This window comes from Eleutherodactylus coqui, chromosome 7, assembly GCF_035609145.1.
Source record: "Eleutherodactylus coqui strain aEleCoq1 chromosome 7, aEleCoq1.hap1, whole genome shotgun sequence".
NCBI classification, from domain to species: domain Eukaryota; kingdom Metazoa; phylum Chordata; class Amphibia; order Anura; family Eleutherodactylidae; genus Eleutherodactylus; species Eleutherodactylus coqui.
This window is the reverse complement of record NC_089843.1, coordinates 206189430-206217242: the sequence shown is the minus strand read 5'-3', so window position 1 is coordinate 206217242 and position 27813 is coordinate 206189430. Positions and strand designations below refer to the sequence as shown.

Below are 27813 nucleotides of genomic sequence, written 5' to 3'. Positions count from 1 at the left end.
TCTGATGGCCAAATTAGCCGCTCTTGCGTCCGGGTCTTCTGCTGTCTTCAATGGGGCTCCGTGTAGCTCCGCCCCGTCACGTGCCGATTCCAGCCAATCAGGAGGCTGGAATCGGCAATGGACCGCACAGAAGAGCTGCGGTCCACGGAGGGAGAGGATCCCGGCGGCCATCTTCCGCAGGTAAGTATGAAGTCACCGGAGCGCGGGGATTCAGGTAAGCGCTCTCCGGTGTTCTTTTTTAACCCCTGCATCGGGGTTGTCTCGCGCCGAACGGGGGGGGGGTTGAAAAAAAAAAAAACCCGTTTCGGCGCGGGACAACCCCTTTAACATTATAAGCAGGACTCCATTCACTACTTGCATGTTAAGGCCTCATGCACACGGGCAGATTTGATTTGCGGGACCCACAGAGGGGCACTCGCGCGGCAGATCCGCAAGTCAAGCCACCCATAGGGAGACATGGGTGCCTGTAGAGCCGCTTTAAAGCATGCAGATGTGATTTTTTTTTCCCTGTGTGGGGATCGGATGCATGGGAAGACATCGCAGCATGCTCCATGTTCCTGTGGATTCCGCAGGGAAGGCTTCCATTGAAGTCAATGGAAGCCATCCGACCCGCGGCACACCCGGAGCTGTCAGTGTGCGGATCCATGGGAAAGCAATAGATTTTAAAAAAGGCACTGCACATGTGCCGGGTGCGTCGGCTGGTGAGCCTGGATGCATCCGCCATGCTGAAGAAAGAAGATCTGGCCACGAAGGAGGAGACCCACGCTGGATCTGGAGAGGTAAGATACTGTCCTTCAATGCCCATGTCTGCGGGCTTCAGTAGCGGAACCCGTGTGTGCCCGTGTGCATGAGGCCTAATGGTACACTTATTAGATTTGTATAAATAAATGTGACCTTTTTTATACACAATCGTAGCATCCGCATTAGTGACTTCTTGTACAACTACTAACAGATCGGTTTAAAGTAGAACTAATAGTAAGATGTTAGTAGGGCCGGGTTCATATCTGCGCTAGAACTTCCATTTGGAGGTTCCATCACAGATTTAATACAAAATACCAGAAGAAAACTTTTTCTTCTGGTAAAGAGCCGGACAGCTGAGTGGAAACTGAACTCACCCCATTATAGTCAATGGAGTCCGTTTAAGCATTGTTCAGTTCTATCATAAGACAGATCCGTAATGCCAGGGATTCCCCTTTCCTGCCCTCTGAATGGAGCAGGAGAACTGAACCCTCAATACAGATGTGAAAGCAGCCTAACTCAAGTTTTAGTAAATCATTAAGCATTGACAATGAATAGAACCAATGAAGAAGCTAGAGCCTCTAAAGTTGGCAATCATGTAGGTGCATGGTGGACACATACTGCTTTGCAAGGCTTCATCCATAGGTTCACATAAAGGCAACAGCTATGTCCTTTGTAGGCATTTTTTTTGGCAAAGCCCCAAAACATGCTGCTAGTTTGCCTTATAGAGACAACTCTATAAAATGGCATCATATTTTGGACATAAAAGGTTTTTAGGAAAGTAGACAGGATGTCATGAACATTGATGAAGGGCTAAGCTTCGAGAGGTACACTCAGAGGCTCTCGTTAATTTCAGTACGGAGTGCTGATGGTTTGGGAAGGGAGTTCTGCATCCCTGGGATTGCTGATGTAATTTGGAGCATATCAGAACTTTCGATCTATATCCTATATAAGCAAAGAGACATGCCTAACTTGGCATTTAGTACCTACTCATTATTCTACTTGCACAGCAAAAACTTGAGCCATGCACACATGCTGCTATTTTTCCTGTTGACTAGATTTTCAGCCTGAAGAAGGAATGCGATAGGCTATCAATGTCAACCAGCAATAATTAACCTTTGGGCGTTGAGCCCAATCTGTTAGAGGCCAGGGAATTCCACAAGATACAGGTGGACCAACTTACTTGAACTTACAGAAAGTGTAACAAATGCGTCCAAAATTTCCCTGCTTGTAAATTATTGAACTTGATATTACATTTTGAAAACATGTGCTGTATCCAATTCCACCCAACCCCATGTCACACATGAGAATGGAAGCCAATTCATACTTTCAATTCCACAGATAAACACCGCAGCCTAATTGTGGAAGCATTAAACTAAGGAATATTATACAAGCCTTCCATTGTGACCTGAGAACACTGTATTTAACTCCTTCACAACCAAAATCTCCAAGTTTATATCTGTACTCAGAACCTGTGCGGCTAAGAAGTACTGAGAAGGAAGTGAGGTGGCCTGCTGTGACTTCCGGTGGGTGGGGTGGATGCTTGGACTACTAGGGAAGTAGTTATGCTGCTATGACTAAAGAAGTAGAGGCGGGGATAATGTGACTACTGAGGAAGTAAGGGGGGGTAGAAACATAATTTTCAATACTGCTGGTCTGGCCCTATAGGGCGTTATACTCATCAGATATCCACCTATTACATATTGACCGCCATCAAGGTTAGTCCATCAATTCCTATCTTGGACAAATTTCAACCAGCTCTAAAAGTAGTAGCCAGTAGAGACACGCTGAGACCAAGCAACCCAGTTAAGGAGTGATGGATATAAAAAATAAAACATTCAGAAAACGCAGCACAACCATGGATGTACAAGTGTGAAGACCACTCAGCTACTCACAGGCTGCAGCAGCTGTTCTTCTGCGGCTGCTGTAGCCTGTGAGCAGTTACGAGCACACTGAGAGGCATGTGACCACCGGCTGCTTTTTCCAGATTCCATGCGCTGGGAGTGGTGGGGAAAGGTGAGTACTCAAGTATTTTTTATTTTGAGGCCTTTTAACCTTTAAGTTCTGGAAAACCCCTTTAAGTGTGATGGAAAGCTGAAAGCTTATTCAGGGGTTCAGATGTAAACCGGGACGGAAACCAGAATCCCTGCAATATTCATGAACTGAAAAACATTTCTAAGGAGAAATGATGCAAAACTAATCCTCAGCATTGTGTAAATCGTATTTGTAGCTAAAGGAAATGTTTGGTGGAGGCGATTGTTGCTAAAGAAGATCTACAGGTTATTAACTGCAAGGGTTCACTTACTTTTTTCCTGCACTGTGGGTGTTAAATCAATGTGCTCAGTAGAAGACAGGAACTACTGTTTGTGTGTTATCAGTTTAGTGATTGTGTTGGTCTGCAATTGTGAAAAAGGCCTCGTTCACACTGAGGTTGCAATTTTTGTCTGCCTGCATCGCAGGCAAAAATCACGTGAACGAGAGGAAGGTGTGACCAAGTCACGGCTAAATTTTACATTTTTTTGGCCATTCACACTGCCGGGTGTTCCATATATACCCTGCAGTCTAGAATTCTGTCCACCAGGGGGAGAGAGTTTAGCATCGCTAGACTCTCTCCCCCTCTCTCCCTTCGCTGGCTAATCATGGCAATAGAAGCTCCCATAGAAGCCTATGGGAGCCGTCGCCAAAAGAAGGGGGAGAGAGGTGGTAGGAAATTTAGCAGCGCGAGCCGCTACTAAAGTCCCTCCCCTTCTCTCCCTTCCTCTTGCTATCAGCTCCCATAGGCTTCTATGGGAGATGCTGGCTGATCACGGCCAAAAGATAGGGCAAGACCTATCTTTTCTGGCCGCGCGTAAAAGCGACCAGCCGGAACCTGCAACGCATGTGCTATCTTTTCCGGACGGACGATTTTACACGCCGGAAAATCGCCCATCTGAAACAATGCATTGGAATCCAATACTTCAGATGGTCGCGATTTGACTGAATGATGCTCTTTTGAATGAGCCAAAAGATGAGTCTGCCTGTCTAAACAGGCTGAACAAAAGCAAAGGAATTAGTGGTGACATCTCTCGATTGTATGCTTTCTCAAACAAGAATCTTCTCCTCCAAAAGGACCCTTGGCTAACACACAACAATTTTATGAGTAATCAATACAGAAATCCAGGTAGTTGCAAAGGGTTCATTTACTTTTTGGTGTAGCTGTACATTATTCTGTAATGTACTTATATACAAAACATATATTAGTGATAATGCAGCGCCAAAAGTGGACACCAGAGAGCATGAGAGCAGGCTTTGTAGGAAGGTGTCCAGCCAAAAAAGGGTGTGAAAACCTCCCCACCTGCTGAACTCCCTGTAAGTGTGCCTGAGAGGTCTAGTGGAGATCAAGCTGCTGGCAGCTAAGAGCTATGAGTCTGACAGGGGAGGACGTCCCCTAGACTGACACCCAGGACAGGTATGCTGATGTTATATTGAGGCACTAGGCCTGTAAGTCTATGTTGTGTTGTGGCGAGACAGCCAGGGAATTGTACCTGTTCGCGTACACTGTGACGAATGACAACAGTGTGAAGGTTATGTTATGAGTTATATTGATACACCACAATAAAAGGATGGATTTGTTATGTTTGTACTAAACTTCTGGCCTGGGTGCGGTTTACTGGTATCCGACCATCCATCTGATGGAGGAAAGATGGTGATCTGATGACCTAACAACCCCCAAGTTGTCACAATATATATTGGAGTATGTGTCTAAATTCTTAAGATCTCCGTATGGGTTGTTATTAGAGATGAGCGAGCGTACTCGTCCGAGCTTGATGTTCGTTCGAGTATTAGGGTGCTCGAGATGCTCGTTACTCGAGACGAGCACCACACGGTACTCGTCTCGATTAAACGAGCACTGTCCATTGAAAGCAATGGGCTGCGGCGATCTCAGGATGAATTTTCGGGAAGGGCTTAAAAATATAAGCCATTACCTGAAAATCATCCTAAAATGTGTAAAAATAAAAAAATAAAAATATGTCAGCAAAAGATCGTTCTCCTCTGCCATAGCTGTAACAGCTGTGGCAGAGAAGAACAATGTTAGCCCATTGAATTCAATGGAGTCGACAATACAGCCGGCTCCATTAAAAGCAATAGACTGCTGGCGAGCGCGGGATGAATTTTCGGGAAGGGCTTAAAAATATAAGCCCTTACCTGAAAATCATCCTAAAATGTGTAAAAAAAAAAAAAAAATGTATACTCACCTTTCCGCTGAAGCCGGAGTTCAGCCGCGTCTGGCCGGCAGTTCTCCTGACTTGCTTTCTGTAGTATTCAGCAGGTGGGGATTTAAAATCCCCGCCTGCTGAATGAGCTGCCTCTGATTGGTCACAGCCTCACCAGTCAGAGGCAGCTCTCACTCACACCCATTCATGAATTCATGAGTAGGTGAGTGCTGCCTCTGATTGGCTCAGCGCAGGGACCAATCAGGGGCATCTCTCAGCTCATTCAGCAGGCGGGGATTTTAAATCCCCGGCTGCTGAATACTACACAGAGCAGTTCAGGAGAACTGCCGGCCAGACGCGGCTGAACTCCGGCTTTAGCGGAAAGGTGAGTATACATTTTTTTTTTACACATTTTAGGATGATTTTCAGGTAAGGGCTTATATTTTTAAGCCCTTCCCGAAAATTCATCCCGCGCTCGCTGGCAGCCCATTGCTTTCAATGGAGCCGGTTGTATCGCCGGCTCCATTGAATTCAATGGGCTAACATCGTTCTTCTCTGCCACAGCTGTTACAGCTGTGGCAGAAGAGAACAATCTTTATGCTGACAGTGCGGGGGGGGGGGGGGGGGGGCACTCTTGCCGCTATTGTGGCTTAATAGTGGGACCTGGGAACTTGAGATGCAGCCCAACATGTAGCCCCTCACCTGCCCTATCCGTTTCTGTGTCATTTCCAGTACTTTCTTGGGTTTTGCAGATTTTCACCAATGAAAACCTTAGCGATCATCGGCGATATATAAAAATGCTCAAGTCGCCCATTGACTTCAATGGGGTTCCTTACTCAAAACGAACCCTCGAGCATCGCGGGAAGTTCGACTCGAGTAACGAGCACCCGAGCATTTTGGTGCTCGCTCATCTCTAGTTGTTATTATAATCCCTTCCTACCAAACTATCATCTAACTAAATGTAACAATGCTTTAGGCCTCATGTCCACGGGGAAAATCAGGCCCGCTACGGATTCTCCATGGAGAATCCGTAGCGGGTCCCTCCTGCCCTGCGGACATGAGGCATTAAATAAGAATAAACTCACCTGCTCCGGGCGATGCAGATCTTTCTTCCTTTGCGGCCGGATCTTCTTTCTTCGCCCGGCGGATGTGCTCGGCACACCGGCTGCGTGTCGTGCGCATGCACCAGGCACATCCTCCGGGCCGAAGAAAGAAGATCCTGCCACGAAGGAAGGAAGATCTGCATCGCCCGGAGCAGGTGAGTTTAATTCAGGCACGGGTCTCCTGCGGATCCGGACGGCTTCCATAGGCTTCAATAGAAGCCTGCGGGAGACCCACACCTAAATGGAGCATGTCCATTTTTTTTCATGCTCCAGGATTATTTAAATTCCCTTTTATTGACCATCTGCGGGTATTTATCTACCCACGGGTGGTCCATGCATCCCTATGGGGTGCGGATCCGCTTGGGGGTGATCCGCTGCGGATTTAAAATCTTCTTTTCCCCGTGGACATGAGGCCTTATACTACATGTCTCTGAAAAGTGTAAGATGGTACCGTATGCAAGATCATGCACTTTCCCTTTAAGTTATGTGATGAAAGGAAGAATGAAGGCATGTCTGGTTTTAGTAAAAGTGTGAAATGTGGACATTAAGAAATGCAAAAAGATGTGGAATATGAACCTCGGCAAGAGGACAAAAGGTCATGCTTTTCTACATAGCGAGGCATTAGTGTTTGGACAGTGTACAAGAAATTCCTACACATAAACCTTCACTACTTTAACAGCTACGCTTATAGAGCGGACACAAAAATATTACTTATTTACGGCTTCATTGGGCTTCCTAATAAAACAGCTGGAAAGTTTTATTGATTAAGAAAGAAAAAAAGAGATGTACAGTTCATAAAAAGAGAGATGCACTTTCCTGCCCGGTGCGGTGGAAGAAGAGATGTTGATATAAAAGCCGGTATAAAATTACTATTAAAATATTTACAATACCTTTGGCATCGGGAACTGGCATGCACCCGAGCAATAATAAGCATCAAAGGACTTAGGGGAAATAATCCATTCACTCCAGCCGATGTCTGCAAAGTCTACTTTAAGGTACCGGCGTGCACAATTCCTTGGTTCATTCCATTGCTTTCGTCTTGCTTTCTTCAGGGTCTGTTCATCAAACTGTAGCGTTTGACTTTTTTGCCTCCCACTTTTCCTTAATTTCTTTTTAGATTTCCCTTTCTCTGCCGGCTTGACATGAAGGGTTTTGTAAGGCTTTTTCTCCTCCCAACGTTCCTCATCTTCATTATATTGGTACTCCGCTCCCGGTAGCTCGTTGTTTTGTAAAGGCAAAAGAATATCAGTTGAACGTCGACTTCTGTGCTCAAAGAGCCCAGCTTTATGATGTGGTTTATGAATGATAGGGCTGTGTTGTCCATGCAAGTTGGAAACAACGCTATCAGGTTCGGAGATGGCCGAGTCATTAGCATATACTAAAATATAAGGCTTATGCCTTAGCAAATGCTTCCGATGTTGAGTGGGAGTATCAATGGTCATGTTGATTCCAATGACAGTCTCTCCATTCTGCTTGGCCTCACGTAATATTGGAGTAATGTCCTTCCATTGCCAAGACGGAATGTCACGGTAGGAGGATGAAATGTTTATAAAAAATTGACCCAACACTCTTGTCTGGTTCTCAAGTGATAGGACACTGGATACTGTGAAGCCTATGGAAATGTCATGCTTTCGATGTACTCGGCGAAGGCATTGTGAAGAGTGTGGACATCTTGAGCTGCTGTTTAGGATATCCCCAAGATAGTAATGAAATGTAGCTGAGAGAATGTTTTCTGAAGATGTGAGTGATGTCAAATTGAAAATATGGTGACTGGCATCGTCTGCATCCCCTAAAAGGCATGGAAAAAATTGGTTATTTAAAACAGAATCCAACTTACCCCTATGCACTGCATAGCTGGGCAATTCATATATAGTCACACATCGATATAACACGGATCCTGACTGGTGTAAAATGGATTTAACATTATTTAATTGGCTTATTTTTTTCGGATGATATCCGCCGATTCCTATTATAGGGGTTCTTCAAGTTAGAAAACAATAAAAATTGCCAAGGGACAGATAAACCCCTTTCTCCCACCCCCCGCCCAAAACATCTAATACCTTCTAAATGTCGTGCCCTTCCAGGACCAACGCTAAGGTCTCAGATGCTCCTACAGTGGTAACATGCAGTCCTCTGCCCTTGTTGCTGCCAGTCACTCCCATCAGCAGTTGTGTGCATTAACGGGTATGATAGCTGAGGCCAGTGATTGGCTGCAACTAGTGATGAGCGAGCATATTCGCTAAGGGCAATTGCTCAAGCGAGCATTGCCCTTAGCGAGTACCTGCCCGCTCGAGAGAAAGGGTTCGGCTGCCGGCGCGGGTGACAGGTGAGTTGCGGCAGTGAGCAGGGAGGAGCGGGGGGAGAGAGAGAGATCTCCCCTCCGTTCCTCCCCGCGCTCCCCCGCCGCTCCCTGCCCGCCGCCGGCAGCTGAACCTTGTTTCTCGAGCGGGCAGGTACTCGCTAAGGACAATGCTCGCTCGAGCAATTGCCCTTAGCGAGTATGCTCGCTCATCATTAGCTGCAACCATTATGGAAATGATGGTTTGAGTAATGCTTCCAAGGTTCGAGTAATTTGGACTGAACCAGCGGCAATGGGGCTGCGGAACATTTAGAAAGTGAGTCATGAGTTTATCTTTATTTTTTACACTTATCAGCCACTGACAATTTTTTTAAGGCATCCCACCTCAATTCTATATATGACTAAATAACTGATCTATCGATGATTTGTAAGTCATCAATAGAAATGTTTCTGTCCTGGAATACCTTTTTAAATTATTCTTAGAATGGTCCAAAAAAATTGAAGGAACCTTCTAAGCAAAACTGATGCAGATTTACTAATATTGTTTAATAGTTAGAAGGGTAAACACAGATTAGACAGTCTTATAGTGTGACAGATTTATCATAGTGGCTCAAGCTGGATGATAAATTTGGCACATCTTTAGACTGTCTGGTCTACCTTTATACCACCTATTAGTCAGTAGGAGTTTTAAGACAGATTGTGTGCCCCAATTTTGATGCAAAAAGTTACATTAGGCCACACCTCTTTCCTGAAGAGCCACTCCCTTTTTCTGCATTGCCGGGAAATAAATACATCTATAATTGTCTAAAACTCATCATAAATGCAATGCAAAACATGCACAACTCCAATTCCAAAAATGTTAGGATGCTGTATTCCCAGGCCCAGTAGGAGCAACCATGTGCCTAGTAGTAGTAGCAGCAACATTAGCAAGCCAGGGTTGTTCATCTCCTCCAGTCGGCCTGTTATTTACAAAGATACTATGGTCATTGTCGACTGGATGGTTCGCTTTCGGTCATCTCAGGAGGAAGACTCAAACATTACTTTAAGCCATGATTTAGTAGATTCCTACTCCTCTACCTCTACAGTTACTGCGCACACTGATAGAGGCATTACACTTTCCCTTTCATCAGCTCTGTCTTCACTGTCCCTCCTAGTGAGGTATCACCTCCTAAGAGGCAGCTCCCTGAGTGCAAAGGATAAGGAATATACTCAGCAACAACATATAATCGCATGTAATAAATAACGGTTGCATCTCACAACCAGAAGCACACGCTCTGCTCCCCAATCAATCCAAAAATAATAGCTCAGCACGCAAAGCTTCCATATAAAAAACTTTTCTATATAGTATTCATTACAATTCAAAAGATGTTACAGTACAATAGAGATGAGTCTCCAATGTGCAGAAGACAGGCGGAAAGAAGGCATACAACATATCAAGTTCATAGAATTAAATACATGGTCAAAAAGTGCACATATGCAAAATTATATATGAAGAAACATTAATTCATAGAAAATGACACATGAAGCATACAAAGCATTAAATCTATGCATATAATCAGCAGTACATAATGTGTACTGCTACATACCACCTACACCCCGACACATGTCCCACTGAGGAGTATCGGGGCAAAACACGTGTCAGGGTGCAGGTGGTAAGGTGTCTTTAGCTTTGTAGTCATGGTTGATGACTACAAAGCTTTACATGTACCAGGTCCCTAACTATTTGGAAGTGAAACTCTAATGTTTCACGTATTACCATGTTCATTTTATTCTGCATCTGCCCAATGTTCATAAGCAATGTCATGTAATTGTCATGCGTTGTGCTCACGGTTCAATAAAAGGAGTTAAAAAACAAATATTCAGCCCACAATACAGAGATATTGGATAAATTCCTAATTTGGATGGGAGATTGTAGAGCGATGGAAGCAGGATGCCTTATTCCATGGTGCCCTATGGTACCCTAGTCACTTTCCTAGGGTCAGCACCACAGTAACATTGAAGCATGGGTTCGCCCCTTTCAGGGCAGGTGCTCAATATATCAGGTGCCATGGTAGGTAGGATGTAACAGGGTCAAGATGGTGGTCCTTTTGGTGGTTTCATATTTTAATAAATACATTTTATAAATAAAAGTTATCTATATATATAAAATTGAATGTATGTCTGTATGCGTGCGTGTCTGTCTGTCTGTCTGTCTGTTTGTCCTTTATGCGCTACTACACCATTCATCCGATCGCCATGAAACTTTGGGAAGTTGTTAAGTACACTCCTGGGAAGATTATAGGCATAGTACAACTATCCTACGAGAAATGGCGCGCGCGCGAGCGTCGTCGAAAGTTACGCCTCCCCCCACGTAGATCGTTTGATTTCCATCACTGCCACTAATTCTCTCACTTCCCGATGTCGTAGAAACATGAAATTTGGCACGAGCATTGACTATGTCATAAATAGGAAAAGGTAATGGGTCCCAACTCGATTATTCAATTCTATGCGCAAAAGAATTAGCGTCAAAATTTTACGTACGGAATGTAATTTTCTCACTTTCCGGTGTCATAGAAACTTGAAATTTGGCACGAGCATTGAATATGTCATAAATAGGAAAAGGTAATGGGTCCCAACTCGAAACGTGAAATTTGGCACGGGCATTGAATATGTCATAAATAGGAAATGCTAATCGGTCCCAACTCGATTATTCAATTCTATGCGCCAAAGAATTAGCGTCCAAATTTTACGTACGGAATGTAATTTTCTCACTTCCTAATGTCATAGAAACTCGAAATTTGGCACGAGCATTGATTATGTCATAAATAGGAAAAGCTAATGGGTCCCAACTCGATTATTCAATTTTATGCGCAAAAGAGTTAGCGTCCAAATTTTGCGTACGAAATGTAATTTTCTCACATAGAAACTTGAAATTTGGCACGGGCATTGAATATGTCACAAATATGAAACGCTAATGGGTCTCAACTCGATTATTCAATTCTATGCGCAAAAGAATTAGCATCCAAATTTTACGTACGGAATGTAATTTTCTCACTTTCCGGTGTCATAGAAACTTGAAATTTGGCACGAGCATTGAATATGTCATAAATAGGAAAAGGTAATGGGTCCCAACTCGAAACGTGAAATTTGGCACGGGCATTGAATATGTCATAAATAGGAAATGCTAATCGGTCCCAACTCGATTATTCAATTCTATGCGCCAAAGAATTAGTGTCCAAATTTTACGTACGGAATGTAATTTTCTCACTTCCTAATGTCATAGAAACTTGAAATTTTGCTTGAGCATTGATTATGTCACAAATAGGAAAAGTTAATGGGTCCCAACTCGATTATTCAATTCTATGCGCAAAAGAATTAGCGTCCAAATTTTACGTACGGAATCTAATTTTCTCGCTTCCTAATGTCATAGAAACTCGAAATTTGGCACGAGCATTGATTATGTCATAAATAGGAAAAGCTAATGGGTCCCAACTCGATTATTCAATTCTATGCGCAAAAGAGTTAGCGTCCAAATTTTGCATACGAAATGTAATTTTCTCACATAGAAACTTGAAATTTGGCACGGGCATTGAATATGTCACAAATATGAAACACTAATGGGTCCCAACGCGATTATTCAATTCTATGCGCAAAAGAATTAGCGTCCAAATTTTACGTACGGAATCTAATTTTCTCGCTTCCCAATGTCATAGAAACTCGAAATTTGGCGCTCGCATTGAATATGTCATAGATAGGAAAAGCTAATCGTTCCCAACTCGATTATTCAATTCTATGCGCAAAAGAATTAGCGTCCAAATTTTACGTACGGAATCAAACTCTCTCGCTTCCCAATGTAATAGAAACTAAAAATTTGGCATGCACATTGATTATGTCATAATTAGTAAAAGTTAATGGGTCCCAACTCGATTATTCAATTCTAAGCGCCAAAGAATTAGCGTCCAAATTTTACGTACGGAATCTAATTTTCTTGCTTCCCGATGTAATAGAAACTTTAAATTTGGCACGAGCATTGATTATGTCATAAATAGGAAAAGTTAATGGGAAGTTGCTGAGTACACTCCTGGGAAGATTACTGGCATAGTAGAACTATCCTACAATAGGCGGTGCGCGTGTGAGCGTCGTCGACAGTTATGCCCCCCCAGACAAAGATCGTTTGATTTCCATCTCAAGCACAAAAGCAAAAGGCATTACGAGCAAGGGGATGCGTGTTCAACTACAAAATGATGCACCGCCGAACGTATCACAAGACAATTCCTGGATATTGAGAATGCTGAGGTAAAATAAAAGCTGTGCTGTGATTGGTTGCTATATATTATACCGATGAGGTAAAATGAACGCTGCGCTGTGATTCGTTGTTATTTTTTATATTGCTGAGGCAGAATAAAAGTTGCGCTGTGATTGGTTGTTATTTCTCTTACTGCTGACGTAACATGAAAGCTGCACTGTGATTGGGTGTTATATATTATAAAGCTGAGGTAACATGAAAGCTGCGCTGTGATTGGTTGTTACATATTATTCCACTGAGGTAACCTAAAAAAGCTGCGCTGTGATTGGTTGTTATCTAGATATATAAAAACGAATGTATGTCTGTCTGTCTTCGCAGCAACGCGCGACGGGTAAGCTAGTGCTTTATATTTTTTGAACCGGTGAGCAATAGTCTGTGATTAGATATAAGATTAGGCTGCTATACTGAGATTGACCTTCTGAGATAGGGTTTTGTGTGTTTTCATTAACAAAATAGTAATGATAAGGAGGGATGTCAGGACAGTCAGCTTTTGGAGTGTGTTGCAGAGGTCAAAGTGGTGGCCAAGATGTATAGCTGTGGTAGTGGGGTGGTGGTAGCCACACAAGTAGCCACACAGGGGAGTAGTTGCTTCTGTGTATTAAGGAGACAATCTCATAATGGCTGTCTTCTCAGAAACCCACACTGGGCAATGTCTTCACTGATAACAGGAAGAACATTGTAGCTGTACTGTGTCTTGGGGAAATGGCATATGTGGTCAATCTGGCCATGACACGTTTCAAAAACACTTATCTTGGTTTGAGGCAACGAATAAAGCCATGTCCAAGAGATTTTGCATTCTTATGTGTTTAAGCTATGTAGCCAGCTTGCCATGACTTTCTGCCAAGAGCAAGTCTGACTGTGGAGGCTACTCTTCACTGAGTCAATGCTCCAACAACCTCTGCTAGTGCTACGGCCCCGACACATAGCAATAGCCATTTCAGTTTGGAGAGCAGGAGGACAGAACTTTTACAACCGAGTGCAGTAAATCCCGGACTCTGTCCTTTCTGGGTCAGCAGATTGGAACATTAGCAAGAACTGACCCAGTTTGCCATAGCTATACCATCCAGTGTAGCATCAGAGAGAGAGTATTCAGCATAGCAGGTGGCATCGTCACCCCTAAGCGAACAAGTTTGTCAGCCAAAGGCTTAGAAAAACTCACGTTTGTAAAAATGAACCAGGCATGGATGGGTGGGTACCTTAAAATCCATGTTCCTTATGCAATTGACTAGATCCGCCATTGCTGAGGTCTGCTCACTACTACTAGCACCCCATCACCACCCCTGATGTCAACTCGCTACTACCACCAGCCCACCACACCTGCAGCCCCCCGCTACTATCAGGCCTACACAAGCACAGATTTCATGTCCTAACACTGTGCCGCCGCTGATGCAGCTACTTCTACCACCATCACCCCTGCTGCTACTCCCAGGCCTACACAACTACAGATAACCAGGTGATCCCAAAAAAAAGGAATAGCTTTATTCGGCCTTTCAATTATAAAATAGCCATTGCTTCATCTTCACTTTCCAGGATGCCAATCCTGTTACTACTCACCAAAATGGGATAATTTTTTGACAGCTGATAAAAAAGCCATTGCTTCAATCTTCACTTTCCAGGTGCAAAACATGTTGCTACTCCCAAAAAGAGATAATTTCTGGAATGCTTGGAAAGAGCCATTGCTTCTTCCATTACTACCGTGTATGTATAAACTTCGGCAGGCTTCTGCCACGAAAAAGGGTTAATTTTTGGATCTTTTTTATTTTTAAGGCAATGTTTACTTACCACTTTGGCTGTCTGCATGTTCGCTTTAATCAATATTTATCAGTACCTTCTGCAGCAGGTGGTTTAGCTTTGGGTGCGGGGTGAAACCGGAATGTCTGTGCCAATGTGAATTGCTTTTGGTTGCAGTTCCGCCAGCTTAAATTTAATCTGTGGGCTTTGGATCTGCATGGAGTGGTACACGTTTGGCCTGGCACCCTTTGTATCCCCTCTTTGTAGGGGGGGTCATGTGAGTGGTTGTTTATTGGTACTTTGCACTTTTTATAAACTCCTCCCTTTAGCATTTGGGCTGTCTGCATTTATTGGGAGATGGTGTATGTGCCTTCCCATCTGTGTCCTACTAGTATTTGGTAAGTAATCACAGCCATACTTTTCGGTGTTTTGTTATATTTTCCCCTTTTTCTGTGATTTTTCTTATTTTTATAAAGCATTAAAAAAATCTGCTATTGCAATGTGTGCTTTCAACAAGCTGTTAGTTACCCCTGGCTACCATTTACCATATACAGTGCCATAACTTTGATATTAACTTTACCTTAAACACAGCTTAGAAGTACATCGTTACACACCCAGGTGATCTAAGAGGGCTACAGGAGATTTTTATGAGTCTATAAAACAATTTTTTGGGTATTAGTGAAATTCTGGTTCATACTAATTCAGACCAATCCAAACTTTTTGCCGAAATTCACAATTATTATCATTTACACGAGAAGACAATTTAGACAAGCAGATTCATCGTTGCCTCGTTCAACGAGAATGGTCCACTTATCATAGAGTGTTCACATTCACTATGTGGGGTGTTGTGTCTCCTTAAGGAGAGCACCCTAAAAGTGTGTGGATACGCCTAGGGGTGAGTGGGTAGGGGGGTAGCATAGTCTCTCCCAAAGGAGAGCACCCAAAAGTGTTGTGGGGACACCTAGAAGGTGAGTGAGGAGCCTTATAAGACCATGCAAGCTCCTCTGGGTAATTTATGCAAATAAGGAAGTTGGAATTACTACCTCTGCAGTGCCACCTATTGGATGGTAGCATTCCTTCATATCAATCTCAAACCCTTTATACAGGTATTCTTGCTTGGTTTCCTATTCCCAATCATTGCTATAAAGACCTGTATAAAGGGTCTGACGTTGATATGAAGGAATGCTGCCATCCAGTAGGAGGCGCTGTAGAGGTAGTAATTCCATCTTCCTTATTTGCATTCACTATGTCAAACAGTGAATGAGAAGTGTTTAAATGGAACGACAAGTGAACGAGCCAACGATAACTTTTAGTTCTCCTGAAAATGAATGAGAAGCATATGATTCTCATTCATCGTTCCGCCATTGCCTTGCATTAAGGCTGAATGATTATCGTTCAATTTCGCACCTTTAGGTAACAGCAGCAGATAAGGTATAGCAGATCTTCAAGGAAATGCTTGTATACTTCTAAGTCTAAATCGAGGAACTTGGCCTTCCATAAACATAGTAATAATAATGCTAAGTCACAAAGCAATGATCCAAAGCAGGACAACCGAGAAATCGTCTTGAAATAATTATTCTTTTTTTTATTAGAAATAATGACTTTTTTTCATTATGTTGTCAACACGTTTAACACAAGAGTAACATTTATGTTCTAAATTTCGAAAATACCATCTCAACGACTGCCAGCAACTTTCCATTTACTGCTTTAGTTTATAGAACTTCTGAAGCAATCACTTGCAAAGCCATCACATATGATATTTTCCCTAACTGTTAAAGTCCATGGATACAAGTCCAATACAAAGAAAAAACACTTTTTTGATCCATCTTGCTAAGCTCCTTGCTTGGGCTGTGGCTGCGCCCACACTGGCGAAACTGGCAGAAACACGGACTCTTGTGCTAAGAAGCACTGGAGAGCCGTAAAATGGAGATTTGTGGAAAATATAAGTAAAGTACAGCATGTGTGTACATTCAGCGTGGACTGGAAGGTGACCAAAGAATATGAGAACCAGGCTTAGGATTTCATTCAGAGACACCATGTGCCCATTTGTTAATAATCTAATTATATGTATGCTTCATTGGGGTATTCATCCTCAAAAAAAAAAACACATTACAAAATGCTGTCAGAACCCTAACAAAAGCTAATTAGTGGGAGAACATTAAATTAATAAGCAATCCCTTAAATATGAAGAAGAAGAAGAAGAAGAAGAAGTGTTCACTCATATGGAGAAGTGATTGTCAGCTATGGGGCTGCAGAGTAGGGAACCATCATGAAATGTGAAAAGCACAAGTGGTACTGGGTGTATCATGTATTGTTCAGGACCTCCACAATATATGGACACAGAACACAAAGCCTTCGGAAATCTGGGTAAACCCCATCACCCTGGGTCTGGGACAGGTGTCTTGTCATTATACACTCAACACCAAAAAAACAATCCCTTCCCTAGAAGTTGTCAGAATCAAATGGAACCTTCTCTGTGTGATTATAACATTAATATATGCAAGTGATTACAATATCACAGAAAAAGGATCATTGATTGATGAAGACTGACCGCTTGTACCCAGTTGTAACGCCTCTAGCTTGGACACAAGATGTGATATGGGGAAAACATGGAGGCTCTAGTACCCTGTTATACCACCTGTAGCTTGGATACCAAATGTGATATGGGGAAAACATGGAGGCTCTAGAACCCTGTTGTACCACCTCTACCTTGGATACAAAATGTGATTCAGGGGGAACATCTAGTACCCTGTTGGGCTGCATCTATCTTGGATACAAGATGTGATACGGGAGGGCATGGAGGCTCCATTAACCTATGGAGCCACCTCCAGCTTGGATACAAGATGTGGTATGAGGGGGCATTGAGGCTACCTCTAGCTTGGATGCTAGATGTGATACGGGCGGGCATGGAGGCTCTAGTACCCTGTGGTACTGCCTCTAGCTTGGATGCTAGATGTGATATGGGCAGGCATGGAGGCTCCGTATGATATCCTGCAGCATATCATGTCATATTTGCTATAACTGAGCTCATAGATCCTCAAAACTCAGTCTGTCGAAGTTAGCATCCCAGATGGTCCCAAACATGTTCAATTGGTGATAAATCTGACTACCAGGCAGTGTGATAATATTGTGGGGGGCTCCTGTGACCCTCTTGCTGTGTGCAGCCGAGTATTATACTGCTGGAAAATGCCTCTTCAAAGCCGCCAGGAGAGGAACACATGTGGCTGCAGGATGTGCTGAATATATCGCTGAGCTGTCATTGTACCTCATCCCTTGGGTTGATAGACTTCCGTATGCAATTGGCCTCCAGACAATCACACCAGCAGAGGGAGCAGTTTGCTGCTCCACAGCAAAGGTAGAATTTAGGTGCTCACTCCGAGGTCTCCAGACAGGCACAGTGCCAAAAATAAACTTGGATTTGTTACTGAAGACAACCCAGTTATACTCTGTAGCAGTCCAATTTTGTTGTTCACGACACCACTGCAATCGTTGGTGATGGTGGGTGGGTGTCAAAGGCCATATATGTATTGGGTGCCATGAGACCAAATGTCCTTCAGCCAAGCACCTAAACATGTTTCCGACAGACACAGGGGTGTAACGATGGCGCACCTGTCTCTGAATGGTGGACAACAAAACAGGCAGACAATCCTCTCTACCGGTGATCTGTTGATAGCTTCTTAAGCCCGGCTGCCTTGTGTACTTGCTATCACGCAAACACTGGTCCCTACACCTCTTAACAGTTTGGACAGAACGGCCTTTATTCATCAATACGACCATCCAGCTGCTCAGATTCCAATAATGCGTCCCTCTCAGACTCTGGTAACGGGTTGAAAGCTCTCCTCTACGTCAAAGAGGCGTCTAGTGGTCAACAAGCTCTACACAAGCGGAAGAAGTCACTACACACAAGTACTTTTAAAAGCCAAAGGTGGAACCACTTTTACGACCTCAAGTGACAAGACTTGCAGCATTTGAAGGGTTAACTCCCTAAAATCATTGCCTGTCAGCTCTGCTGCTGAATGTAACTATCCTTCTGTGTCAAGTGAGGTTATAAAAGTGAGTTTCTGAGGGCAGGAAAAGGTCTTCTGTTTTCAGTCTGGATGCTAACACAGAGCCGCATGGAAGCACCTTCAGCTTCCATGTTGGTGAAGATGGAAGAGGAAGAACGACATCTCCATTATGTCAATGGAGAGGGACGAGGGTGTGAGAGGAGAGAAATCTCCTGCAGCCGCCCCACTGAGAGCCAACAATACTAGGTCCCGTGCACGTGCACGGGAGCTAGTATGTGCGGGGATAAGTGTCGGGCATCGTGTGCCCGACAGTCATCCCATCTAAAAGGGCTGTATGCCGAATTTTGCAGCGAAACGACAGCTTCTTCTAGGTGCTTGATGTTTTTGACACAGCATGTAGTTATGTATTACTTTTATATATTGTACTATTTCTCAGGTACTGTAGGTATATATAAGAGGCCAGACAGAAGTACGAGATCAATGATTCCTTACTCCTTACTACATAGTCTTGTTGCCCAAAACAAGATCAGCATTTTCTATCTGGGCAGACCTGCACATGCCTATAGCCGCCATAGCTAATGTATGAATAGATGAAGAGATGCATAAAATATGAGCAGTAGACTCTCACTTGCCGAAGCTTTGTTGCTTTGTTCGCGCTGGCATTGTTCTCTGTCCTAATTGATTCAGTAGTGTTTTATAGAGAGCCATTTCTGTTAATGCCTCTATAGATTTCATTGGTACTTTTTTATGGATTATGCATTAGTCGGCATTTCTCGGCCTCCGTTCTCTCTCATTTTTTATTTTTCTGACAGCCAAAATAGTGTAGTTAAAGTAGTCTAAAAATGGTCAGTCTGAGGCTCTGTTATTTTTACCATTGAATCAATACAAAAATGAATTGTAACAGAGGACATTTAGTGACTTTTCGTGAAGTAGGACTCCAATGTGAACACATTGCAGCTTAATGTTCCTTATCTGTACAACACAATAGCAGAGGAAATTGCTCCACTTATCAGGCTCCTTTCCTCTTCCCCTTTCTAATTGGTTCACTCAGAAAAAACTGAGAGATGTGATGGACTAACAGCTCACTGAGAGGTCAGATTACATGCTACCCATAGAAGTGTATGGAGAAGAAAAGTGGGAAGAAGAAGCAGGGATGAGTAAGAAAGTAGCAGAAAGACACATGTAGAGATGTTGCTGTAGTTCATAAGTGTTTTACTGTCTCCCAGCTACTGGAATCACATCCATTCTGCCTTCTATAATGTTGCTGCTTCCCTCTATATGAGAGCTTAGAGGAGCAGGAACCCCTCTAATTTCTGTGTGTAGCGAATGGGAGGCACCGTGACAGATAGTCTCCACCCATCAGCTCAAGGGAAACTGAAAATTAGAGGATGGAGCCTGCAGAGAGGAAACTGCATGCTAAATGCCATACGCAGGTCATATAATGGCCAGATATAGTGCTATTTCTCATTTACGCACACGGCAGCCTATTCTGAAAAGTTAGGTACACTATACGTTTTTCAATATTTATGGTATCTTAGTAATGAAAATAGGATGACTCCTTTAATTGTATATTTGTTACAATGTATTGTTCCTTGTCTTTAAATAAATGACAAAAAACTGGTATGCTTTAACCCCTTAACGCTACAGGTTGTAAGTTTATGTCCTGGCTGCAGGGTACTTAATGAACAGGACGTAAACTCACATCCTGTGGATGGCATGGGAACAGAAGCTAAGCCTCTGTCATCCCACAGCGGGAGCTGGCTATGTCCGATAGCCGGCTTCCCGCTGCAACGCAGGGGATAGATAAGAACAGCGGTTGTTGCTGTTAACCCCCTGCATGCCATGATCTATGTAAATTGCGGCATGTAAAGGCTTCACAGATGAGGCGTGCTCCCTCTGTTATGTGACTGACCCTCCGCAAGGTAATCGCAGAGGGCTGATGGGTTGACATGGCAACAGGACGCCATATACTTGTGTATTGGCTAGCCATCGCCTATGATCGCTATTGTAAGCAATAAGGCATTTTTTGGTGGTAGAAACCCTCTATTGGTTTCTCTCCCAGAACAAGAACAAGCAAGGGTCAGCCTTTTTACATTCTGCTAAATAATCCCAATATCAGACACATGTTGCTTTAAATAGAGGGGTACAAAAGTGCCGTAAAGGCATTGATACACAGGAAGAATAATCACCCTGTAATTTTGAACCAAAAGTACATGACCCTCAAAGCCTGCTGTGTATTTATGCTGCACAGACGTATACAACCTCTATTCCAAAAAAGTTGGGACGCTGTGAAAAAGAGCATGTTAGAGAGGCAGAGTCTCCCAGAAGCAAAGATGGTCAGAGGTTCACCAATCTGTGACAAACTGCATCTTAATATTGTGGAACAATTTCAGAAAAATTGCAAAGACCTTGAATATCCCACCATCTACAACACATAATATCATAAGAAGATTCAGAGAATCTGGAGAAATTCACGTGCATAAGGAACAAGGCCGATGGTCAATAATGGATGCTCGAGATCTACGGGCCCTCAGGCGTCACTGCATTAAAAGCAGGCATGATTCTGTGATGCAAATCACTGCATGGGCTCAGGAATACTTCCAGAAATCATTGTCTGTGAACACAGGTCATCGTGCAATCCACAAATGCAAGGTAAATCATGCAAAGAAGAACCATATATCAATAATATCTAGAAACGCCGGCGTCTTCTCTGGGCCAAAGCTTGTTTAAAATGGAGTGAATGAAAATGAATGAAAATGGAAAACTGTTCTGTGGTCAGATGAATCAAAAATGTGAAATTCTTTTTGGAAACCACAGACGCCGTGTCCTGCGGACTCAAGAGGAGGGGAACCATCCAGCTTGTTATCAGCGCACAGTTTAACACCCTCCATCTCTGATGGTATGGGGTTGCATTAGTGCCTATGGCATGGGCAGCTTACACATCTTGAAAGGCACTATCAGTGCTGATCAGTATATAGAGGTTTTAGAACAACATAGAATCCCATCCAGACAACAACTCTGTCAGGGAAGACCTTGTATATACAGCAAGACAATGCTAAACCATATACTGCATCCATCACAACAGCTTGGCTTCACAGAGGAAGAGTCCAGGGGGTGCTGAACCGGCCGCCGGCAGTCCAGACCTTCCACCAATAGGAAACATTTGGTGCATTATGAAACAAAAAGTCCAACAAAGACGACCCGAGACTGATGAGCAGCTGGAATCATACATCAGACAAGAATGGGACAACATTCCTCTCCCAAACCTCCAGCAGTTCCTCCTCACTTCCCAGACATTTACAGAAGAGGAGATGCTACACAACGGTAGACACGGCCAGTCCCATCTTATGTGAGATGTGTTGCTGCCGCCAATTTCTAAATGGGTTAATTTTTGTTTTTAATTAAATGGAAAAATGTTTCCCTTTCAATGTCTGATGGGTTCTGTGTTCCATTGCGGATAAAATACGGCTAGAGGAGATTTCCAAATCTTTGCATTCTTTTTTCTTTACATTTCTTTACATTTTACACAGAGTCCCAACTTTTTGGGAATCGAGGTCGTACATCCTAGCTATAGATGAGCGAGTATACTCGCTAAGGCACATTACTCGAGCGAGTAGTGCCTTAGCCGAGTATCTCCCTGCTTGTCTCTAAAGATTCGGGGGCCGGCGGGGGGCGGGGAGCGGCGGGGGAGAGCGGGGAGGAACGGAGCAGAGATCTCTCTCTCCCTCTCTCCCCCCAGCAACTCACCTGTCACCCGCGCCGGCCCCCGAATCTTTAGAGACGAGCGGGGAGATACTCGGCTAAGGCACTACTCGCTCGAGTAATGTGCCTTAGCGAGTATACTGACTCATCTCTAATACTGGGCCATCACCTGTGTTTGCATTAGTTTTAGAGGACAAATCTTACTAAATTTAGATAATACACTGAAATAACATAAGTCACTGTTGGCTGTTATGCTTCATATTAACACAATCTGAAACTGCAATCTACCTAATCCACACAACCCGAAACAACCGATGTTGTAAACCTTATCTTCCGATATTGCAGTGTTTTACTATTACTTCATGATTAAAATATTAGCTGAAGCGTGAGCATTTGAGTCATATTGTTTTTTACCTGGAGTCAAAGCAAAACCTAGCATAGTAATGTAATGATGAGTTTGTAGAACCAAGAAATATAATAATGGCCAGTAGGTGGTGCTGCATTCTTAAACATTACATTCCGGAGTCTGCGCCAGCAATGTACAGTGCATTATTTTATACTGTATGCTTTTGTGTAAGGCCTATGCAGTTAGCAAGCAAAATGAGAAAATACGAAAAGCTTCGAAAAAACTGCATTAGGGGTTAATAATATTTCTACTAACTCTGTGACATAAACTGACCGTATCATAAGGGGCAAAATCAGAACATAGTGAAATGCCAAAGAGAGCCTGGCTATTTCTTCCTCTGTAGCATAATTCATGCTATGCACCTGCACACAGGTAGTAGTTGTCTGTTCTTGCATTATTACTTGTCACATAAGATTGAGAACGCACTATAGTGTAGGCTAATTGCATAACATTCAAGCCATATGATAACAGGGTGACCTCCTTTGTGCTTCTTCTATATTGCATTGTGGTTGCATGGAGAAAAGGACATCCCTAACACTGTAGATGCAGATGGTATTGCCACTGCAGTGTAGATACAGATAGTACTACCTCCTGCTCTCTTGGTCAGCAACATAGTGCCTCCTTGTAAGTTACATAGCTACAAATGTAACTGTTTGTCTATCACTACCTGTAAAGGATGACACAGATAGCACTGCCTCCATGTTGCTCTCTGTAAATGATATATACATAATTGGTACTACCCCCTTGTATCTCCCAGTAAATGATGATGTAGGCACAGATAGTACTGCTTCCATATCTCTCCCTGTAAATGATACAGGCACAGATAGATCTTACTCTGTCTTTCCCTGTACATGATGTAGGCACAGATAGTACTGCCTGCCTGTCTCTCTCTGTAAATAATGAAGGCACAGATAGTACTGCCTCCATGTCTCTCCCTGTAAATGATGCAGGCGCAGATAGTTCTGCCTCTGTCTTTCCCTGTACATGATGTAGGCACAGATAGTACTGCCTCCCTGTCTCTCCCTGTAAATAATGAAGGCACAGATAGTACTGCCTCCATGTCTCTCCCTGTAAATGATGCAGGCACAGATGGTTCTGCCTCTGTCTTTCCCTGTACATGATGTAGGCACAGATAGTACTGCCTCCCTGTCTCTCCCTGTAAATAATGAAGGCACAGATAGTACTGCCTCTAAGTCTCTCCCTATAAATGATGCAGGCACAGCTAGTACTGACTGCCTCTTTGTCTCTCCCCGTAAATAATGTAGATATAGATAGTACTGCCTCCCTGTCTCTCCCTGTAAATAATGAAGGCACAGATAGTACTGCCTCCATGTCTCTCCCTATAAATGATGCAGGCACAGCTAGTACTGACTGCCTCTTTGTCTCTCCCCGTAAATAATGTAGATATAGATAGTACTGCCTCCCTGTCTCTCCCTGTAAATAATGAAGGCACAGATAGTACTGCCTCCATGTCTCTCCCTATAAATGATGCAGGCACAGCTAGTACTGACTGCCTCTTTGTCTCTCCCCGTAAATAATGTAGATATAGATAGTACTGCCTCCCTGTCTCTCCCTGTAAATAATGAAGGCACAGATAGTACTGCCTCTATGTCTCTCCCTATAAATGATGCAGGCACAGCTAGTACTGACTGCCTCTTTGTCTCTCCCCGTAAATAATGTAGATATAGATAGTACTGCCTCCCTGTCTCTCCCTGTAAATAATGAAGGCACAGATAGTACTGCCTCTATGTCTCTCCCTATAAATGATGCAGGCACAGCTAGTACTGACTGCCTCTTTGTCTCTCCCCGTAAATAATGTAGATATAGATAGTACTGCCTCCCTGTCTCTCCCTGTAAATAATGAAGGCACAGATAGTACTGCCTCCATGTCTCTCCATGTAAATGATGTAGACACAGATAGTCCAGCCTCCATGTTGCTCTCTGTAAATGATGTAGACACAGATAGTGCTGCCTCCCTGTCTCTCCCTGTAAATGATATATGTAGAGCTAGTACTGCCTCCCTGCCTCTCCCTCTAAAGGATGTAGACACAAATTCTACCTCCTTTTTTTCTAAGACAGCACTTCATCATCTTTGCTGCATCTAATGTAGACACAGATAGTACTATCCTCTTGTTTCTGCATTTGTAGGAACGTCTATTGCAGCCTCTCATTCATTCACAAAGAAATAACTAATTAGAGTAGGAGCTTTCTGATATTGAAACAAATAAGAAGCAACAATGGCTGTTGGGTTGAGAACCTGAAAAACTTTAAAAGTGAAAGAATTTTCCTATAAATCAGAAGTGACGATTTCCTACTGATATCTGTCTGGCAGCTAGAGAATTGGAGAGGAGACAGAGTTTTGCTTTAGTGTGAAGTATTGACCGCATGCCAGAATTCCTTAAAAAGGGCAAGGAAATGTTGTTAGACTTGTTACCAGGCACACCTATTAATTTGGGAGGAAAACGTCTGCATGCAACATTCTGCGATAGAGCATTAACCCTTTCCAATCCAATTTGTATTCTGGTTTTCCTAGGGGGCTTACTCTTTTTCTGCCATTATACAACGGCGCTATCTGCTGGCTAAAGCCAGCACTGCATGAGGTGACACAGTGGATAGGCTCCAACAGCAGAGAGGCTGGCAATATACAGTAAGAGAACCCCGACGGACGTCTTCCAACATTGGAGCTGTACAGCCTTAAAGGGGTGGTCTCGCGAAACAAAGTGGGGTTATACACTTCCGTATGGCCATATTAATGCACTTTGTAATATACATCGTGCATTAAATATGAGCCATACAGAAGTTATTCACTTACCTGCTCCGTTGCTAGCGTCCTCGTCTCCATGGTTCCGTCTAAATTCGCCGGCAGCTTGCTTTTTTAGACGCGCTTGCGCAGTCCGGTCTTCTCCTCTCAGCACGAGCTGCTTCAGTGTGCTCCCCGCTACAGCTCTTCTGCGCATGCGCAGACGAGCTGTCACTGCTCGGGAGCGCGCTGGAGCGGCCATTCTGTACCTTCCTCTGTTAGAGGAAGGTGCAGAGCTGCCGAGCTGTCCGGAGAAGCCGCCCAGCTGTCCCGCCGTCCAGCTGTCCTGGTAAGTGATGGGCCGGGGGGGGCTGCCGCTGCGCCGGGCTGCGCCGGGGGGGGGGGGCTGTCGCTGCGCCGGGGGGGCTGTCGCTGCGCCGGGGAGGGCTGCCGCTGTGATGGGGGAACTAGCGCTAGGCCGGGGGGGGCTGTCGCTGCGCCGGGGGGGCTGCCGCTGTGATGGGGGAACTAGCGCTAGGCTGGGGGGGCTGTCGCTGCGTCGGGGGGGCTGCCGCTGTGATGGGGGAACTAGCGCTAGGCCGGGGGGGGGCTGTCGCTGCGCCGGGGGGGCTGCTGCTGTGATGGGGGAACTAGCGCTAGGCCGGGGGGGGCTGTCGCTGCGCCGGGGGGGCTGCCGCTGTGATGGGGGGGGGGGGGGGGGGCTGCGCCGGTTACCTTCTGCCTGGCGGTGGGTGACTGGTCGGCGGCTGCGGGGCGTCCGGTCGGCGGCTGCTTGGCGTCCGGTTGCCATGGAGACACAGCTGGCAGCGTCTCGGGAGCACGCACGTCGGGCTGCAGCGAGCGACGGGGAAAGAGCCGGCGGCCATCTTGGGGAAACTTTTATAAGTTGGTGAAACGCTGGAACGGTAAGTAGAAACCAGCTAGGAAAGTAATTTACAGGGGTAATTAGTAATGTATGTTTAATTAGGGGGACTGGGCAAAAAAAAAAAATCACTGCTTCCTCGAGACATCTCCTTTAAATCGTAATGTCTTCAGAGGTCAGACAGTGGATTGGGAAGGGTTAACTTATTGAGCTTCAACCAAAAATATTAATCTTCTCCAATTTGCTGATACGTTCCGTTTTGGACATGGGAATTCTTTCAGGTGATATCTCAGTTTATGAAGGCCTGACAGAAAACTATTGTAAAACCACTTAAATAAGGGATCCAACACTCCATAGTTATAAAATATACTGTAACATACATTCATATGCATTAAAGTGAATGGGACAACACAACAATACTCATTAACCCCTTGAGGCGGTTTTGTACCTTCAGGACCAGACACTTTTCGGGGATTTTACCCATGTGGCGGTTTTACTGCCCTATTTTGTTTACCTTTAGCTACCAAAATTATTTTTGCTTGACATATAGGGCGATTATTTTAATATCTCTTTCACTAAATGTTTTTTTCAGTTTTTTAGTTTTATTGGGGGTAAAAAGCTAAAAGAAAAGATGATTTTTTAACATTTATAGTTATTTTTTTTAAGTTAGTAGATTTATGCTAAAATAAAGTATGGGAGCGGGTTCCTCATTTTGTTTCGGACATTTTGATATATAATATGTATGGTTTTGGATTACAGGGCGCAGATGATGATGGTTTTGGTTGGTGTTGGCTTTGGGTTATTTTCTTTCTTATGTATATATTGTTATTTTATTCTGTAATTTTTTTAACTTATTTATGCAATTATTCTTTTTACTATCTATGTTCCCCATAACATCATATAAGACCTCTGGGGACATTCACGTTTTTTTGTATTTTTTTAATTTGACACTTTCCCACTGTAGCTGGGGCGTCCATAGGAGCCCCTGTTACAGGGAAAACATCCCCCTGTAGTGACATTAGTCACTGGCAGAGCTAATCAGGATCCACTAGGACCCGGTAGCTCTGCTGTGCCAGAGGTCAACCAGCGATCATTGACTGCCAGCTCGCGTAGTGAAAGAAAGTTTTCCACTTGTGCTCATTGAGCAATGTGTATAAGGAAGGAGACAGAAAGGGCTAAAAGCCACTTCTCCCTTCTCCTCCGGGTTATCAGCTGTTAGCAACAGCTGACAATCTGTCCTACTTCTGCAGGAGGCTTTAATCCCTGACGTAATTTTACATATGGCTGGGCTTTAAGCTGAGCTGGGGTTCTGGTGCCGCAAATTTGCAGTGCTTGGTCCTTAATGGGTTAAAGAGGCTGCAGAACTTCCATGAGTGCAGTTTATCACACAGCCAGGTCTTGGACCCCCACGATCAGATATTGATGGCCTATTATAAGGCTGGGCCATCATTATGTAAAGCTCAAATAACTGCGTGAGTGAAGCTGCTCGAGGACTGGGGATCCATCTAGATTTGCAGACTCTGTAATAAGAGAAGCTTCACTATAGTTGTTTCAGGACTGTTCCAACAGGGAAGTCACAGTTTACCAGTTCATTGGCTCGGAGATTTGTTAACCATTGTGATTTCTAATAGAACCTACACTTTCTGCGGGCTTTTTCACGCGGCAATATTTGGGTCAATATTTTGTATCCGTATTTGTAAGCCAAAGCCAGGAGTGGATCCAAAAT

General features: G+C 43.9%; 1 protein-coding gene across 1 annotated transcript in view; it reads right to left on the bottom strand.

Annotated features, from left to right (window-relative positions):
* The window catches only part of BMP3 (bone morphogenetic protein 3), a 74872-nt gene that overhangs the window by 6444 nt on the left and 40615 nt on the right, over positions 1–27813 (bottom strand). Inside the window, exon 2 of the mRNA XM_066574249.1 lies at positions 6925–7823. Within this exon, the coding sequence (XP_066430346.1) occupies positions 6925–7823 (899 nt within the window). The remainder of the gene's footprint in view (positions 1–6924; positions 7824–27813) is intronic.